The 18,989-nt window shown below is 45.5% G+C and overlaps 1 protein-coding gene across 1 annotated transcript in view; it reads left to right on the top strand.

Moving 5' to 3' along the window:
- Positions 1-18,989, top strand: part of LOC143959298 (ceramide synthase 2-like) — a gene marked incomplete in the record, with an annotated part of 213,869 nt that overhangs the window by 143,447 nt on the left and 51,433 nt on the right. Inside the window, 1 exon segment of the mRNA XM_077467980.1 lies at positions 17,168-17,286. Coding sequence (XP_077324106.1) covers positions 17,168-17,286 — 119 coding nt within the window.

The following is an 18,989-nucleotide window of genomic DNA, read 5'->3' as shown; positions in this document are numbered from 1 at the left end:
TGCTGTTTACACTGCATTTCCTCCATTCAGCCGTCCTGTGGAGCCGATCGCGGGTATGCCCGCGGCGATCGAGTCCGCGGGACCCGCGACCGGACTCACGGGGGTCCTGAGCGGCATGCGAGCGTGCCGCCAGCAGCGTGCTCGCGATGGCAGGGCGGCATTGAAGATTGGACGTACCTGTACGCCAATATGCTTGCCCGTGCCATTCTGCCGACGTACATTGGCGTGCGCTGGTCAGGAACCGGTTAAAACAGTTTTTTTTTTGCTAGTAAATTACTTAGAACCCCCAAACATTATATTTCGTTTTTTTTTTCTAACACCCTAGAGAATAAAATGGCGGTCATTGCAATACTTTTTTTCACACCGTATTTGCACAGCGGTCTTACAAGCGCACTTTTTTTTGGAAAAAAATTCACTTTTTTTAATAAAAAAATAAGACAACAGTAAAATTTAGCCCTTTTTTTTATTTTTTTTTATTGTGAAAGATAATGTTACGCCGAGTAAATTGATACCCAACATGTCACACTTCAAAATTGCGCCCGCTCGTGGAATGGCATCAAACTTTTACCCTCAAAAATCTCCATAAGCGACATTTAAAAAATTCTACAGGTTGCATGTTTTGCGTTAGAGAGGAGATCTAAGGCTAGAATTATTGCTCTCTCTCTACTGATCGTGGGGATACCTCACATGTGTGGTTTGACCACCGTTTTTATATGCAGGCGCTACTCACGTATGCGTTCGCTTCTGTGCGTGAGCTCGGCGGGACGGGGTGGTTTACATTTTTTTTTTATATTTTTTTTTGTTATTTATTTTACTTGATTTTATTTATTTTTACACTTTTAAAAAAATAAAAATAAATGGATCACTTTTATTCCTATTAGAAGGAATATAAACATCCCTTGTAATAGAAAAAATCATGACAGGTCCTCTTAAATATGAGATCTGGGGCCAAAAAGTCCTCAGATCTCATATTTGGACTTAAATGCAATAAAAAAAAAGTCATTTGAAAAAATGACATTGAAAAAAATATACGTTTAAGAGGTATGGGCGGAAGTGACGTTTTGACGTCGCTTCCGCCCCCCTATGGTATAGAGATGAGTGGGGGCCATCTTGGCCTCACTCGTCTCTATACCCAGTAATGGAAAGGACCCGATCGCCTCCGCCGCTACCGACGGCTCCGGTAAGCGGCGGAGGGCGGTGGGAGGGGGGGTGGCACCTCTCCCGCCACCGATAATGGTGATCTTGCGGTGAACCCGCCGCGGAGACCACTGTTATCGTACACAGGACCGCCTCCTGTAAAGAGGGATATCTCTGTTGTGGCAGCAGCTGCCTCCGTTGCCGAGATATCCCTCTTCAAAGTGCCGACGTATATATACAGGAGGCGGTCCTTAAGTGGTTATACGAGTAAAGAGACCTGTATACCTACACAGCCTGATAATCAGGGGGATTAGGTTGCTTTTGACTTAAAGTGATATTAAAGCCTTGATTTTTAATTTTTTTAATTTTTTTTAAATGAACAAACATGTTATACTTCCCTGCTCTGTGTAATGATTTTGCACAGAGCAGCCCCGATCCTCCTCCTCCTCCTCCTCCTCTGATCCCATGCCAGCGCTCCTGGCCCCTCCTTCCTGCCTGCGTGCCCCCCACAGCAAGCTGGACAATGCTAGTTATTAAGGATGAGCTCCGGCGTGTTCGCATACTCCCCGTGCAGAGCCCGCCAGGAAGTCGGCGCAGCACTGCGCTAATCACAGGCAGTGAGACATTGCCTGATCTGTGCAACCGCACATCGGGGCAATGTATCGCGGCCTGTGAGTAGTGGACAGCTGCGCCGACTTCCTGGCGGCTCTGCACGTGGACCATGCGAACACGCCTGAGCTCCTCCTTATTAGTTATATGGCTATCACGTTGACCCTCTGGCTTCAATACTTCACTGACCCAGAACAATATGATAATAAAGATTAAATGAGAAGTTCAGGAGCGAAAAAAAAACAAAACATACATACTAATCTAAATGCCTGTAGCATTGATCTGAAGCTGCATCTGCCCCCCTGCTGCCTCTAAAACCGAGAACTGAGTGATCAAAGATAGCTGATCGCTCAGTTCTCAGTCATCAGTGAGACTGTGACTTGTCAGTCTCCGATCTCTGCTCTGCACCCCCCCCCCCCCCACCCCGTGCTCACTGGCTTTGCAGGGGTAAGAGTTGCTGGCTCAGGCTCTCAGCCACGTGCTGAGAGGCTGTGCCAGCTCCCAGCCAGGCATCTAGGTGAATCCCGACATCAAAGTCGGGATTTTTCCAGAGTCTGAACCGGGTGAGTGACATCAGCTGACAGTGGACTAGCCTGCTAAATGTGGGTCACTGGAGTGCAGAACTTAATACTTCTCCTGTGACCCGCAGGAGAAGTATGGCCAAAAGAGCTTTGCACATACTTCTTCTTTAACACAGATTTACCAGAGACAGACTGTAGTTTGTTCCGCGTAATTACTAGTTTTATGTAACCACTGGGCTTACTGGTAAGCTGTGTGCCTCTTTAATGTCTCCCCCCCCCCCCCCACAAGACTAAAATGAACACGGATACCTGAAGTCCAAGCATTTACACAGCTAGCAAAGGATGATAATTAAGGCTATTTTAGTTAAAGAAACATATAATTAATGCCTAACTGCCACTTCTATTTCGGGTAAAATAAACTTTTCCCGAAATAAATATTGGGGATTCCATTGCTGCTTCAAAAAACAAAACAAAAAAAAAACGAATTCCCTGGATGATATAGCAGCCCGCTGACTTCAGTGCTCTTTGAATCATCAGTCTGGAACAAGTACACAGATCAAAAGAGTTAAAGTGGAGGGCCACCCTAAAAAAAAAAAAAAAAAAAAAATAGCATTAATATTCTTAAAAAAAATTATAATAATAATTAGAAATTTTTTTTTTTTAACTTGCCAGAAACCCCTGTTGCTAGGCAGTCTTCCTAATCTGCCTCTTCCTACTCTGCTGTGATCTTCAGTCTTCTCTCCTCCTCGTCTTCTGGGAAATGGGGCGCGCTGTGTTCTGGGAACTGTGTGTGTTCTAGAACACAGCGTGCCCCATTCACAAAGCGCCGCATGACTCGCGCATGCGCAGTAGGAAACGAGCAGTGAAGCCGCAAGGCTCCAATGCCTTTTTCCCTAAGTGAGGATGGCGGCGCCGGGACACGATATGAGGGGGGGGGGGGATACATCACGGGCGCCCTGGACAGGTAAGTGTCCTTATTAAAAGTCAGCAGTTACAATGCTGACTTTAAAAAAAAAACATTCAATAATTTAAATTTTTATGCTAGCAATAGTAAATAGATAGGAAAGTACATATTTTTTTTTACATTTCTTCAGTTACTTCCTGGTTTCTGGCCTAGGCAAATGTTGTCATACATCCCAGGAGTCTAAAGGGCACTTTCTCAACTGCCTGTATTCCTGAGCTAAGGGCAGATGGATTCCAGGAAGTGAATACTATGTGAATCATTTGCCCTTACTCAAGATGGCTGCTGCTGGGGGTGGGGGTTTCAAAGTGATTAGTCAACAAAATAAAGACATGGATGGATGGGGGAAGCTTGCTTTGAATCTTAACTGCTTCCCGTCCTCCTCACGCTGATATATACGTTGGCAGAAGGGCACATACAGGCAGAAAATTAGGTACCTGTATGTTGCCCTTTAAGAGGTGGGGCGTGGACTCGATCGCCGCAGGGATACCCGCAATCGCCTCATGGAGAGGAAGAACGGCGAGATGCTAAAGTAAACAAGCATCTCTCCGTTCTGCCTAGCAACAGTGTCACTGATCTCTGCTCCCTGTGATTGGATCAGAGATTAGTGATGTGTAAAACATAGCCACGCCCCCACAGTTAGCAACACGCCCCTAGGACACACTTAACCCCTTCACTGCCAGTGCCATTTACACAGGAATCTGTGCATTTGTATAGCACTGATTGCTGTAAAAATGACAATGGTGTCAAAAATGTCCGATGTGTCCGCCATGTCGCAGTCACGATAAAAATCGCTGATCGCCATCAATTAAAAAAAAAAAATGAATAAAAATGCCATATTTTGTTAACGCTATAACTTTTGAGAAAACCAATTAATAATCACTTATTGCGATTTTATTTTTATTTTTTTTAACCAAAAATATGTAGAAGAATACGTATCGGCCTAAACTGAGGAAAAAAATTTTTAAGAAAAAATTTTGGGGAATATTTATTATAGCAAAAAGTAAAAAATAATGCATTTTTTTTCTCCAAAATTGTCGCTCTTTTTTTGTTAGTTTTGTTTTGTAGCGCAAAAAATAAAAACCGCAGAGGTAATCAAATACCACCAAAAGAAAGCTCTATTTGTGGGGAAAAAAGGGACGTCAATTTTGTTTGGGAGCCACGTCACACGACCGCGCAATTGTCAGTTAAAGCGACGCAGTGCCGAATCGCAAAAAGTGCTCTGGTCAGGAAGGGGGGGTAAATTCTTCCGGGGCTGAAGTGGTTAAAAGAGAAATATGGGTTTAAAAAAAAACAAAAAAAAAACCTTATACTCGCCTAGGTGGATGCAGCATCAAATCCGCCTCTGCAGTGAGAATTGAGCGATCAAACATCACTGATCGCTCCCTCTGCTCTGAGCAAAGAGTCGTGTCTGCCGGTCAGCGGCTCTCTGCTCTGCCCCTCCAGCACATGTGCTGTGGATCCTGCCAAGTCCCCCCCCCCCCCCCGGCCTGTAAGGGGCGGAAGGGAGCGGGAATTGGAGGGGCATACAGAGCGTATCGCAGCTTCGGGGTATGGGATAACAAAAGGAGGCTCACAGTACCACAAAATGGCAAACGCCCTCATTCAGAGTCCCAAATTCCTTTTGCTATTACTCTGCACGGGAGAGCCGCCCTGTAGCAGTCTGTCTTCTGTGGGGCGGTCAGTAAGTGGTTAAAGACATTAATTGTTCTCAAACTGTTACGGGCAAAGTTCTGCTTTTTTAAGAAGCTTTTTTTATATATATATATATATATATATATATATATATATATATATATATATATTCTGTAGGTTTAGCAAAAGCAACATAAACAATATCACAACTATTAGAAACAGTTATGTTTTTGCCCCTACTTCCTGCATGTAAATTTAGCCACAACTATCGCATTGTAGTAAAACAGAGCATTGATATGCGGGAGCTTCCTCATCTGCTTTTCTTCCCATACCAAGTACAGTGAGACGCTGTTCACTTTGATCCGGACTGTAAAGTTGTGGTGAGAAGTGATCACATTTTTTGTTGAAAGTTGTGCATGATTGTGAAACCATCTGTAACGGTTGCAGTTCCTGTATGTGCAAACCGTCTCTCTGTGACACACCGCGTTATCCGGAGCCAAGTGAGTGCTGGTGCCAATGCGGAAAATCCATTCTCGGTCTTCTTTTGAATTTCTGAGACGGTCCAAGGCTTTCTAGATTAGTCTGAGACCCTCTAGAAATCTCTCAGTATGCGAAAAGTCCGTTATCTTTATCTACCAATATGTAGGAGCCTTTTAAAGTGATATTCATTGAAGACGTGCTTTGAAATCCCATCTCAAAATGTTGGGGGGTATGGGAATATAATAAGAGCCCTTTCACACGAGCCGCGTGGGGGGGTGGGGGGTGATATTTCAGCGGTAACGCAGCAATATTTTTAGCGCCTCTTTACCGTAGTTATTCGCCCGCTAGCGCCCCACTATAGGCTGAAAAAGGGGTTAAATCTGCCCACAAACCGCCACCGGTATCGCAGCGCTGCCCCATTGATTTCAATGGGGAGCAGCGGTGAGTTCACAGCTCAAAAAAAGCTGCTGGCAGGACTTTTTGTGGCGCCCTGCCAGCGCACCGCTCCAGTGTGAAAGCCTGTTATTTTTAGCACCACTTTACCGTCGTTTCAGTGGCGCTATAAAGGGGTTAGATCCGCCCGCGTTTTGCCAGCGGTATCACAGCGCTGCCCCATTGATTTCAATGGGGAGCAGCAGTGGAGGAACGGTGAGTTCACCGCTCCAAAGAAGCTGCTGGCAGGACTTTTTGTGATGCCCTGCCAGCGCACCGCTCCAGTGTGAAAGAAAAGGTGCCGCTTTTTTCAGGCGCTTTTTTTTAGCCCTGTAGCGCCTGAAAAACGCTAGCAGTGTGAAAGGGGGGTCTAAAACTGGAGCAGTTGTTCAAAGTATCCAATCAGCTTCTAGCATCAGCTTGCTCAGTTAAAGTGGTTATAAAGGCTTTGCATTCTGTACATTTAAAGCGGAGTTCCACCCAAAAATTTAACTTCCGCTTTTCCTGTTAATCCCCCCCCCCTCCGGTGTCACATTTGGCACCTTTCAGGGGAGAGGGAGGAACAGATACCTGTCTAATAGAGGTATTTGCTTCCACTTCCAATGATAGATCACCGCAGATTCCGTGGCAATCTACACCATGTTTCTACACCATGTTTGGCCCCTAATAAACCGCCCCCATACCCCCCCCCCCCCCGGGAGACACGCAGGTCCCAGAAGACAAGCAGGGACCAGTGAGGACGGCTTCATGCAGCTTCCCTTGCAGGCTACCCACTTGCTTACTGGGCTCTTATACCCCCTTCCTGCCCTGTGTCATTTACTGGTCCCTCCTTTGTCTTAAAGGGGAGTTCCACCCAAAAATGGAACATCCGCTCATTGTACACCTCCCCCCCTCCAGTGCCACATTTGCCACCTTTCGGGGAGGGGGGACAGGATACCTGTCTTTAACAGGTATCCTGACCCAACTTCCGGGAGCCTCAGCCGCGTATATTTGCATCACTGCTCGGGCTCCCTCCTCCTTCCCCCGCCGCCGGGCCAGTAGGAGAGAGGATCGGAGCCTCGCACATGCGCAGTAAGATTCCCGGCGTGAAGTCTTAAGGCTACATTTCCGGGTTCCCTTGCTCGCAATGGAGGCGGCATGCACCCGACAGCTGATGGAAACATCAGCTGCGGCGCCAACATCGCTGGACTCCAGGACAGGTAAGGCCCCTTTCACACATGCGGACAGTATGTCCGTATTTCATCCATCCATTTGCGGATAAAATACGGACATACATGCATTCCTATGGGATAAACATCCGCAGACACCCGCTATCGACCGCCTCCGCTAATGTCCGATTCTGCAGACAGAGGAAAATCCTATTTTTTCTATCCGTCTGCAGAGTGGATTGGATGAACACGGACAGACGGTCCGTGTTCATCCGATCCCCTATAGAGGAGAACGGAGAGCTGACAGGGCGGTCCCTGCACAGTGTGCGGAGACCGCCCTGTCCGCCGCTGGCTCAGCGGGGACAACGGAGCGATCCCCGCTGAGTGAGCGGATCATCACGGGGCGGACCATTACTGATCCCATCCCGTGTGAAAGGGGCCTTAGTGTCCGATTATTAAAAGTCAGCAGATGCAGTATGTGCAGCTGCTTGCTTTTATTTTTTTGCAGCGGTGGGCGCACCCCCGCTTTATTGAATAGAAGTCAGCGATTGGTACATTTTTTTTTTTTTTTTTATTTCATTCATAGCTGGAGCATAGTACACTGTGTGTGTGTTATTCCTGTTCATTCATTCTGTGCAGCCGAGGCCGAGATGAATCTGTGTCCTCAGTCCCTCTCTCTGTCTCAAAAGTGAGACAAACCACTGATATTTCACCAAAGCCAAAAGTGAGACATCAGGGGTCTGTTTAGACCCAATGGGGGTCCTAAAAAAAAAATATATATATATATATATATATATATATATATATATATATATATATATATATATATATATATATATATATATATATATATATATATATATATATATATATATATATATATATATATATATATATATATATATATATATATATATATATATATATATATAAAAATTAAAAATTTAATTGTAATAAAAAAAGTAAGAATATAAAACAAAAAAAAAATATTGACACCAGTGGACGGACTACCAAGGTCGCACTTGCGTCTGAGCTCTGGTTTTCCGCCACTGTGGGGGGGGGGGGGGGGGGCCCAAGAGGGCAGAAAGGTGGCCCACTGCAGGACAACAATAAAGGGTCCCATGATGGGAATAAATGGCCCCAGGATAAGTGGGCATGTCCCGGTCAGGGGACCCTTCATAGTTTCTTGCAACTGGGCCTTGATGGTTCTACTTACACCACTGCTGTGTAGTTAGCTGTTTTGGCCGGAGTCCAGCTTTACATAAAACATGCAAATCCACTTTAAATGTGTTTGTAGTGTACAGGATCACTTTTAACAGAAAATTAAATAAACATTTTGCTACATTTTCATATAGAGAACGTTTGATCGCCCGAATGATTTGTCTGTGAAAACACAACACGTAGCACACATTGTACAGACATGCAAATCCTGTATTGTTTCCTGGCACAGTGCGTTCCTGTAATCAGGATCCCCGGGGTCGGTATGTGGCACAAATTAAAAATGAAACCTTCACATATTTCCAGCAAGTAGTAGCTGTGATCTCAGCTGTGCCCTCTGTGGAATACGATCCGCCCTGGAGAAACACTCCAGATGCCACTGGGAATAGTTGAAGTACAAATGTGCTTCGTACTGATATGGTAGACCTACCCGTCCAGAACACTTCTTGTGTCAACTGTGAATAACACCGCCTCATGCCATTTTTTTGGCTTCCTGGCATCCAGTTCTGGCCATCATACTAACAGCAGGGCATGCATATGTATTAAAGAAGAATTATCACTTTTTTTTAGGGCTTGTTCACACTTGCAGTTTGAAGTTGGATCTCTTTTCACAAGCGGCTTCCAAGCAATTAGCAGGCGATACTGTGCCTCCTGAATGCCCACTTTTTTTGACAGCTGAATGGGCATTTTACTGTATATGCGGGGCTTTTTTTTTTACTCTGAGATTAGGTGCAGGAACTCTCTCTCCCCCATTCCAACTCCCCAACCCCGTCCCCAGTTCCACCATTCCTCTGGGAAGGTAAATAAAGTGATGCAAAATAAATGGTGTGGTCAGGGGATGTGTAGCAAGCATAGGACAGGACTGAGGAATACATAACATACAAAAAAAAAATAAAAAAAAATGGGGGACATGACTTACATTTACTGTCCCTGTGACAGGTTCCTTGGCTCCAAAAAAAAAAAACCCCTAAAACCCCCTGTATAACCTAAAAAAATCTGTCTGATCCTGCCTGGCTAGCCCCCCCCCCCCCGTACACTGACCACAGTTTATCATGGCTGCTGAACCCTGACACAGTGGTCAGTTTACGTACCTCCGTCATCCGCAGCTCTCCTTTAGTACAGTGCTGCACCCTTACCACATAGTGCTAAAAATATACACTTTCACTGTACTAAGGTCCGGGCATCCAGGACGATCAAAGGATTAAATGTGTGCCTAACCTGTGTTTGTGTCCTGTGTGAGGAGCTTTTACTAAGAGATGTGCTTTGCAGGGAAATAGAAACCCAACACATCCCTGCTGACAGGACAGAGCTCTGTATTGTTTACATTTACAGAGTTCCATCCTGTGTTCCTCCTCGCTGGTCAGCAGGTGCCAGCGGTCACCCATTGGCCGGCACCCGCTGATCAGCTTGTGCTGTAACTAATCGCAGCTCAAGCTGTGCGCTCGCGCTCTCTACCCGGAAGAGCAGGATCCCGTATGTATGCAGGTATATATACAGTTGTGCTCATAAGTTTACACACCCTGGAAGTTATGATTTCATGACCATTTTTCAGAGAATATGAATGATAACACAAAATTTTCTTTCACTCATGGTTAGTGTTTGGCTGAAGCTAAACTGTGTTTACTCTTTTTAAATCATAATGACAACAGAAATGACCCTGATCAAAAGTTTACATACCCCAGTTTTTAATACCCTGTATTGCCCCCTTAACATCAATGACAGCTCATGAAGTCTTTTGTGGTATTTGTGGATGAGGCTCTTCATCATCTTCTCAGATGGTAAAGCTGCCCATTCCTCTTGGCAAAAAGCCTCCAGTTCCTGTAAATTCTTGGGCTGTCTTGTATGAACGGTACGTTCGACATCTCCCCAGAGTGGCTCAATGATATTGAGGTCAGGAGACTGAGATGTCCTCTCCAGAACCTCCACTTTATTCTGCTGTAGCCAATGACAGGTGGACTTGGCCTTGTGTTTTGGATCATTGTCATGTTGGGATGTCCAAGTACGTCCCATGCGCAGCTTCCTGACTGATGAATACAAATGTTTCTCCAGTATTTTTTGATAACATACTGCATTCATCTTGCCATCAATTTTGACCAAATTTCCTGTGCCTTTGTATCTCACACATCCCCAAAACATCAGCGATTCACCTCCGTGTTTCACAGTAGGAATGGTGGACCTTTCATCATAGGCCTTGTTGTCTCCTCTCCAAATGTAGTGTTTATGGTTGTGGCCAAAAAGCTAAATTTTGGTCTCAGCAATCCTAATGACTTTGTGCCAGAAGGTTTGAGGCTTGTCTCTGTGCTGTTTGGTGTATTATAAGTGGGATATTTTGTGACATTCGTGTAGTAATGTCTTTCTTCTGGCGACTCGACCATGCAGCCCATCTTTCTTCAAGTGCCTCCTTATTGTGCATTTTGAAACCGCCACACCACATGTTATCAGAGAGTCCTGTATTTCACCTGAAGTTATTTGTGGGGTTTTATTTGCATCCTGAACAATTTTCCTGGCAGTTGTGGCTGAAATTTTAGTTGGTCTACCTGACCGTGGTTTGGTTTCAACAGAACCTCTAATTTTCCAATTCTTGATTAGAGTTTGAACACTGCTGATTGGCATTCTCAATTCCTTGGATATCTTTTTATATCTCTTTCCTGTTTATATTTTTCCCACAATTCTTTTGCTTTCCCCATGACTCAGAATCCAGAAATGTCAGTGCAGCACTGGATGAAAGATGCAAGGGTCTGTCAGGAGTCCAGAAACTCATTAACCTTTTTATACACACACACTAATTACAAGCAAACAGATTGCAGGTGAGGATGGTTACCTTTAACAGCCATTCAAACCCCTTTGTGTCAACTTGTGTGCATGTTCCATCAACAGACGTGAGGCACTTACCCTGGATGCCGGCACTAGCACACAGAAGCTGGTGAAGGAAGTGAGTGGTACAGAAAACATCCTCTTATATCTTTGATGTTAAATGACAGGCTGGTGAAGACTGGGCCGCTGGAGGTGGTGGAAAGGCATTCCAGCACGTTCAGACTGAAAAAAAATCACTGTGTAACAAGCACTTGTCTGCAACGTGGCCCCATTCGCTTGATTGGGTCACATTTGGTGATGCTCATGCTTTCCCAACGTGACAGGGAGGTATCATTTTTGTTGTGGCTTCAGAGTGTACAGCCCTGAGTGAATGCATGTTCTCTTTTTAGTTGGACGGTAAAACCATGGCTCAGCAGCTGGTTTTTACTGCTGCCCGTGTGAAAAAGACCTTTACAGTATTTAGTTCCTGATGGAACAAAGTACATGCAGTAATGTGTCCCATCTTCCTTGCTGGCCTGTAAGGCCACATTCGCACCTGTGAACGGGCCCGACAGCGTTTACATGCGACAACTCCTGAGTAGCTGCACTGCTGCTTAATGAACACAGGAGGTTGCTTGCTCAGCATGGGTGCCATTCATGGAGTGCTTTCCACTTTCTCAGTGACTGAAAAGCGTTCTCTGATTGGATGAGGTAGAGATCGTTATGTCACGGCCCCCCCACCCCTCCCCACCACTCCCCACCTCATCCAGTCAGTGATTGCTTTGTATGGGCAGAAGCAATATTGTAGAAGTATTTGGAAGGATTATTAAAAGGTGATGCCAACCTCCTCGGGAGCAGAAATAATAGAAAAAACAGTAGGCATAAGAATATACGGCGATGTGATTTTTAGGTGGCACGGTGAAGGGTTGAATTCCTCATTAACAAAACTTGCAACAGTTTCCTGTGTTTTTGTCGCCTCTGAGCCCATTATTGGCTGGATACAGCAGTTTTTCAAACATCTGTCAGATGTGTCATTGGTGATCGTATCCCACTTACAGGAAATACGGAGGCTGCCGGTGCTGATTCTGCAAATCCTAGTTTCCTGGTGTTAATGTGAACCTGCTCACCTCAGTCCTTTCTGTGTTACTCACACAAAATATGTATGTTGATTAGGGATGCACCGACGCATCAGCTGCAGAAATTTATCAGCCAAAAATAGGGTTATCGGCGCTTTGCCGATAAGAAAAAGAGAAAAGGTGCTGATAATGGCATGCTGCGTCCTATTGACTTCAATGCAAAATCCTGTCCCATTGGGTTCAATGCAAAATCCTGTCTCATTGACTTCATTGCATATACTCCCCCTATTGACTTCATTGCATAAACGCTCCCTATTGACTTCATTGCATAAAAGCTCCCTACTGACTTCAATGCAAAAGCTCCTTCCTATTGACTTCAAAGCAAAAGTTCTTCCCTATTGACTTCAATGGCAAAGCGTGCCCCTGTGGCCTTCAATGGCAAAGCGTGCCCCTGTGGCCTTCAATGGCAAAGCGGGCTCCCTGTGGCCTTCAATGGCAAAGCGCGCTCCCTGTGGCCTTCAATGGCAAAGCGCGCTCCCTGTGGCCTTCAATGGCAAAGCGCGCTCCCTGTGGCCTTCAGTGGCAAAGCGCGCTCCCTGTGGCCTTCAGTGGCAAAGCGCGCTCCCTGTGGCCTTCAGTGGCAAAGCGCGCTCCCTGTGGCCTTCAGTGGCAAAGCGCGCTCCCTGTGGCCTTCAGTGGCAAAGCGCGCTCCCTGTGGCCTTCAGTGGCAAAGCGCGCTCCCTGTGGCCTTCAGTGGCAAAGCGCGCTCCCTGTGGCCTTCAATGGCAAAGCGCGCTCCCTGTGGCCTTCAATGGCAAAGCGCGCTCCCTTCAATGGCAAAGACGCCATGTTCCTGGGACACGGCACAACCCCGATCTCATTAAAGAGACAATGACGTGGCTCTTACCCATGTGATCGGCTGTGTCCAATCACAGCTGATCACATGTAAACAAGGAAGTGCCGTTTATCAGGTGAGGTAAGGAGAGCCGATCAGCAGCATCTCCTCACGGAATATGCGAAAAGGTAATCTGTGCCCTGATTACAATGCAGCCCCAGCAGTGCCCGTTAGTGACACCCAGTCTGTGCCCATCAGTGCAGTGTATCAATGCTGCATATCTGTGCCCACCAGTGCCGCCTATCAGTGCGTATTAGTGCTGCATATCTGTGCCCACCAGTGCCACTCATCAGTGCCACATATCAGTACTGCATATCAGTGCCCACCAGTGCTGCATATCGGTGCCACCTCATCAGCCCACATCAGTGAAGGAGAAAAATTTCTTATTTACAAAATTTTCTGACAAAGTAAGAAACCCTTTTTTTATTTTTACTTTTTATTTTTTTTTCAAAATTTTTGGTATTTTGTTTTTGTTTTTTAGCAAAAAAATGAAACCCAGTGGTGGTTAAATACCACCAAAATAAAGCTCTATTTGTGTGAAGAAAATGATTAAAAATGTATTTGGGGTACAGTGCTGCACAACGGCACAATTGTCATTCAAAGTGGGACAGCGCTGAAAGCTGAAAATTGGCCTGGGCAGGAGAGGGGGGGGGGGGGTGTTAGTGCCCGGTATTGAAGTGGTTAAATAAATGTTAACATCTTCCAATCGTGTGCCAAGTGAGGTGCCCCTGATTTGGTCTTGTCTGCCCCCTGATCACTGCCAGCTACCAGATTCCCATTGCCCACAGACACAAGGACCCCGGCTGCCCCCAGACATTACACTGGATCAGCTGTTTAAAGGGACAGCTTTGTTAAGCTAACAATAGGAATGTGGATCTGTTGGATTATTGTGCCAGTGTTTTCTCTGTGGGTGACGCTCTCAACATCACATGTCGGGTTTACATCGCAGACAAAGGTGTAGATCAGATGTTACCTTTTACTAAGCCTGGATGTATCACATGACCTAAAATAATAACGTGTTGTGCTAAGAAAAAAGCAACATGTGTTCACAGTGCAAAATAAAAAAACAAACATATATTATTACATACACTATATCACTAAAAGTATTGGGACACCTTCCTTTACACGCACATGAACTTTAATGGCACCCAGTCTTAGTCCGTAGCGTTCAGTATTGAGTTGGCCCGCCCTTTGCAGCTATAGCAACTTCAGCTCTTCTGGGAAGGCCGTCTACAAGGTTTAGGAGTGTGTCTATGGGAATGTTTGACCATTCTCCCAGAAGAGCATTTGTGAGGTCAGGCACTGATGTTGGACGAATAGACCTGGCTCGCAGTCTCCGCTCTAATTCATCCCAAAGGTGTTCTATCAGGTTGAGGTCAGAACTCTGTGCAGGCCAGTCAAGTTCCTCCACCCCAAACTGGATCACCCATGTCTTTATGGACCTTGCTTGGTGCACTGGTGCGCAGTCATGTTGGAACAGAAAGGGTCCATCCCCAAAAACTGTTCCCACAAAGTTGGGAGCATGAAATTGTCCAAAATGGCTTGGTGTGCTGACGCCTTAAGAGTTCCCTTCACTGGAACTAGGGGGACAAGCCCAACCCCTGAGAAACCTTTTCAGTAATTTTGAGGTCCAGTAGGTCTTCTGTTGGATTGGACTGGCCTTCCATCCCCACCTCCATCAATGAGTCTTGGTTGCCCACGATCCTGTCACCGGTTGGCTACTTTTCCTTCCTTGGACTACTTCTGGTCGGTCCTGACCACCGCAGACCGGGAACATCCCACAAGAGCTGCCCTTTTGGCGTTGATCTGACCGAGTCGTCTAGCCATTGCAATTTGGCCCTACAAAGTCGCTCAAATCCTTAGGTTTGCCCATTTTGTCTGCTTTCAGCACATCAGCTTCAGGGACAACATGTTCACTTGCTGCCTAATAAATCCCACCCACTTTCAGATGCCATTGTAACAAGATAATCCAATGTTATTCGCGTTACCTGTCAGTGGTCATAATGTTATGGTTAATTGGTGTATATAGCACTAACAATATATTCTGCACTTTACATACGGTCCCTGCCACGTTCACATCCGTCTCTGCCCTCAATGAGCTTACAATCTAAGGTCCCTATCTTGTATACATACACATACTAGACAGGAGCCGGTTAACCTACCAGCATGTCTTCGGGGTGTGGGAGGAAACCCCCAACCAACGGAGGACCCCAGTGCTGCAAAGCAAATATGATGAGCTTTAAGCCAGGGCTGGAGAAATTTGCTTTTCAATCTTGGAGCCAAAAAAAGTCAGGAGATGTTTTTTTTTTTTGTTTTTTTTTTCCGGACGGCCCACCGTCGCTATACGTCGGCTGTTTGAAGAGGAATACCATTGTTATGGCAGCAGCTAGCTGCAGTTTCCCATAAGAGTGGTCTCTGCTGTAGATTCGCTGCGAGATCACTTTTATCGGCGGCGGTAGAGGCCCCCCCCCCCTCCCACCGCGCTTCGTCGCCCTCCAGCTGTTTGAAGAGGAATAACGTTGTTATGGCAGCAGCTAGCTGCAGTTTCCGATAAGAGTGGTCTCTGCTGCGGATTCGCCGTGAGATCACTTTTATCGGTGGTGGGAGAGAGCCCCCCTCCTGCCGCACTCCGGCGCCCTCCTTACTGTGGCCCATTGGCAGTGGCGGAGGCGTTCGGATCTTCACCCTTGCTGGGCATGGAGAGGAGTGAGGGGAAGATGGCCCCCCATCTATCTCCATAACGTTGCGGGGCGGAAGCGACGTCAAAACATCACTTCCACCCATAGCTCTTAAAGGGAAATGTTTTTTTTTTTATCTATTTTTTTTTTAATTACAAATATTTATTTTTGCATTTTGGTGTAAATGAGATGTGAGGTCATTTTGATCTCATATTTAAGAGGTCCTGTCATGCTTTTTTTTTCTATTACAAGGGATGTTTACATTCCTTGTAATAGGAATAAAAGTGACACAATTTTTTTTTTTAAACAGTATAAATATAAAAAACAAAAAGGTAAAATAAATGTAAAAAAAAAAAATTAAACACGCCCCGTCCCGACGAGCTTGCGTGCAGAAGCGAATACCTACGTGAGTAGCGCCCCGCATATGAAAACTGTGTTAAACCACGCATGTGAGGTATCGCCGCGATCGGTAGAGCGAGAGCAATAATTCTAGCCCTTAAACTCCTCTGTAACTCAAAACTTGCAACCGGTAGAATTTTTTTTTTAAATGTCACCTATGGATATTTTTAATGGTAAAAGTTTGTCGCCGTTCCACGAGCGGGCGCAATTTTCAAGCGTGGCATGTTGGGTATCAGTTTACTCGGCGTAACATTATCTTTCACAATATAAAAAAAAAGGGCTAACTTTACTGTTGTCTTATTTTTTAATTAAAAAAAAAAGTATTTTTTCCAAAAAGACGGCTGCGCAAATACGGTGTGACAAAGTATTGCACCGACCGCCATTTTATTCTCTAGAACAGCCTTTCTCAACCTTTTCAACACAGAGGAACCCTTGAAATAGTTCTCTGGTCTCGGGGAACCCCTTCTAAAAATTCTAAAAACTCATGATACATTAGTGTGATGGTCAGTGGGAAGAATGGTCCTTACACTTGTAGTCATTGGGAAGAATTAACTCCTTACAGATAGCTAAAAAAATCAATGGTGTTGGTGGGAACTTATCTGAGAGGCAGAAATTGCCCAATGCTGAAGGAACCCCTACAACCTCTGGAGGAACCCTGGTTGAGAATCGCTGCTCTAGGGTGTTAGAAAAAAAAAAAGTATAATGTTTGGGGGTTCTGAGTAATTTTCTTGCAAAAAAAAAAAACTGTTTTTAACTTGTAAACAACAAATCTCAGAGGCTCAGTCCTTAAGTGGATAACTAACAAACCTCAGGCTCGGTTCACATCCAGTGCCTTGAAAAAGTATTCATACCCCTTAAAATTTTACACATTTTTTCATGTTGCAACCAAAAACGTAAATGTATTTTATTGGGATTTTATGTGATGGACCAACACAAAGTGACACATAATTGTGAAGTGAAAGAAAAATAAATGGTTTTCAAAATGACGGAGTGTCCCTACCACAGCCATAAAGATTACATACTCGAGCACTGATTGGGTCACAGGATAATTCACCTGGCAGTACGGCTGTGGGTAGTGGGAGGAAACTGAAGTATCAGGAGGAAATCCACAGGAAAATATAGAAATGCCAGGCAGATGGTGTCGGTGTCAGTGCCATGTAAGTAACTGTAGCTTCTCTTTTATAGGCGGACGTTTATGGCTTGGCAAAGAAGATCAACCGCACAACATTGCAAGTGGAGCGATGGTTCAGGAGGAGACGGAATCAGGACCGGCCTGCCGTGATGAAGAAATTCCAGGAATCCTGGTAAGAAAAATCAAAATTCCGAATCGTTTAATATCAATGTGTTCCGTGACCCCTTACCAAACCACCACTTGCCGCCCGCGCTATAGCCGGCTTAAATTGCTGGGAGGGCATCCATAGACGTCCTCCCGTTCTCAGGCTGGGGGCGAACAGGCAGCACGCTCTGTGAGACCTGGCTGATCATAGTTCAGGTAAAGGGCCAATTGCAGCACGTCGGCCATTGACAGCTGGTCACAGAAATAAACAGATGCCGGGTATCTTTTTTTTTTTTTCCCCCCTTCATGCTGTCGGAATGAAGGCAAAAAAAAGCTGCAGCTTCTGTTAAAGGGAGGGACATCAGCCACCTTGGCACCCTAATGTGCTGCAAATCAGTTCCTCATCATCAGTGCAACCTATCGGTGCCGCCTCTCCGTGCCGCCTCTCCGTGCCACCTATCGGTGCAGCCTCATCAGTGCCCATCAGTGCAGGAGAAAAATTTGTAAAACAAAATCGGAAAAAACATTTTGTGGTTTTGTTTTGTTTTTTTCACAATTTTCGGTCTTATTTTGTTTAGCAAAAAAAAAAAAAAAAACCCAGAAGTGATTAACCACTTCAATACCGGCCACTTATACACCTCCCTGCCCAGACCAATTTTCAGCTTTCAGCGCTGTTGCCCTTTGAAAATTGCGCAGTCGAGCTACACTGTACCCAAACTTATATAATTTTCTTCCTGCAAATAGAGCTTTCTTTTGGTGGTATTTGATCGCCTCTGGGGTTTTTACTTTCTGCTAAACACATAAAAAAACAAAAGACCGAAAATTTTGAAAAACAAAATTTTTTTGTTGTTTTTTCTGTTACAAAACTTTGTCGATAAGTAAGTTTTCTCCTTCATGGAAAGGCACTGCTAAGGCGGCACTGATGAGGTGGCACCAATGAGGTGGCACTGATGGGTACACATAGGCGGCATGGATGGGCACTGATGGGTGGCATTGTTGGGCACTGATGGCACTGATGTACACTAATGGATGATACTGATGAATGCCAATCAGTTATGCCTATTGTGGGCACTGATTGGCATCCCTCGTGGTCTAGGGTGGCATACCTGATGGTGACATCCCTGGTGGTCCAGTGTGCGTATCCTCGGGGGGGGGGGGGGGCTGCGCAGCACAGACCCCCCCCCCCATCAGAGGAGCAGCCGATAAGCTCTTATGTACTCGCATATAATAGATGCGAGTGAAGAAAAGCCGATCGTCGGAGCTTCCTGTTTTCATCGTGATCAGCCGCGATTGGACACGACTGATCAGAGTTGCGGTGTGTCAGACTGACACACTGCAACAACAATCGCCGCAATGCGCACCCCCGGGGGCCGCAGCGGCTTGATATCCTGCCGACGTCATGTGACGTCCAGTCAGGATATCAAAACCACTTTGCCGCCGTCATTTTTTTTCAGTGGTTAAATCCCACCAAAAGGAAGCTCTATTTGTGTGAAGAAAAATGATAAATTTTGGTACAGCGTTGCATGACCGCGCAATTGTCATTCAAAGTATGGAGGAGCTGAAAGCTGAAAATTGGCCTGGGCAGGAGGGGGTCAAAGTGCCCGGTAAGGAAGTGGTTAAGTGGCCCCCGCTCTTCCATATGTTGAGAACTCCTGCACTAAGGGGTCTACTTGCACAAATGAGCTCAGCATTCTCAGAGCCTTCATGAATAATCGCCATATTAAAGTGGAG

Source organism: Lithobates pipiens, unplaced genomic scaffold (genome assembly GCF_037356315.1).
Source record: "Lithobates pipiens isolate NorthernLeopardFrog02 unplaced genomic scaffold, aLitPip1_a1.2 Scaffold_7, whole genome shotgun sequence".
Taxonomy (NCBI): Eukaryota; Metazoa; Chordata; class Amphibia; order Anura; family Ranidae; genus Lithobates; species Lithobates pipiens.
The sequence above is the reverse complement of the archived record's forward strand: the minus strand, read 5'-3'. Positions and strand labels throughout refer to the sequence as shown.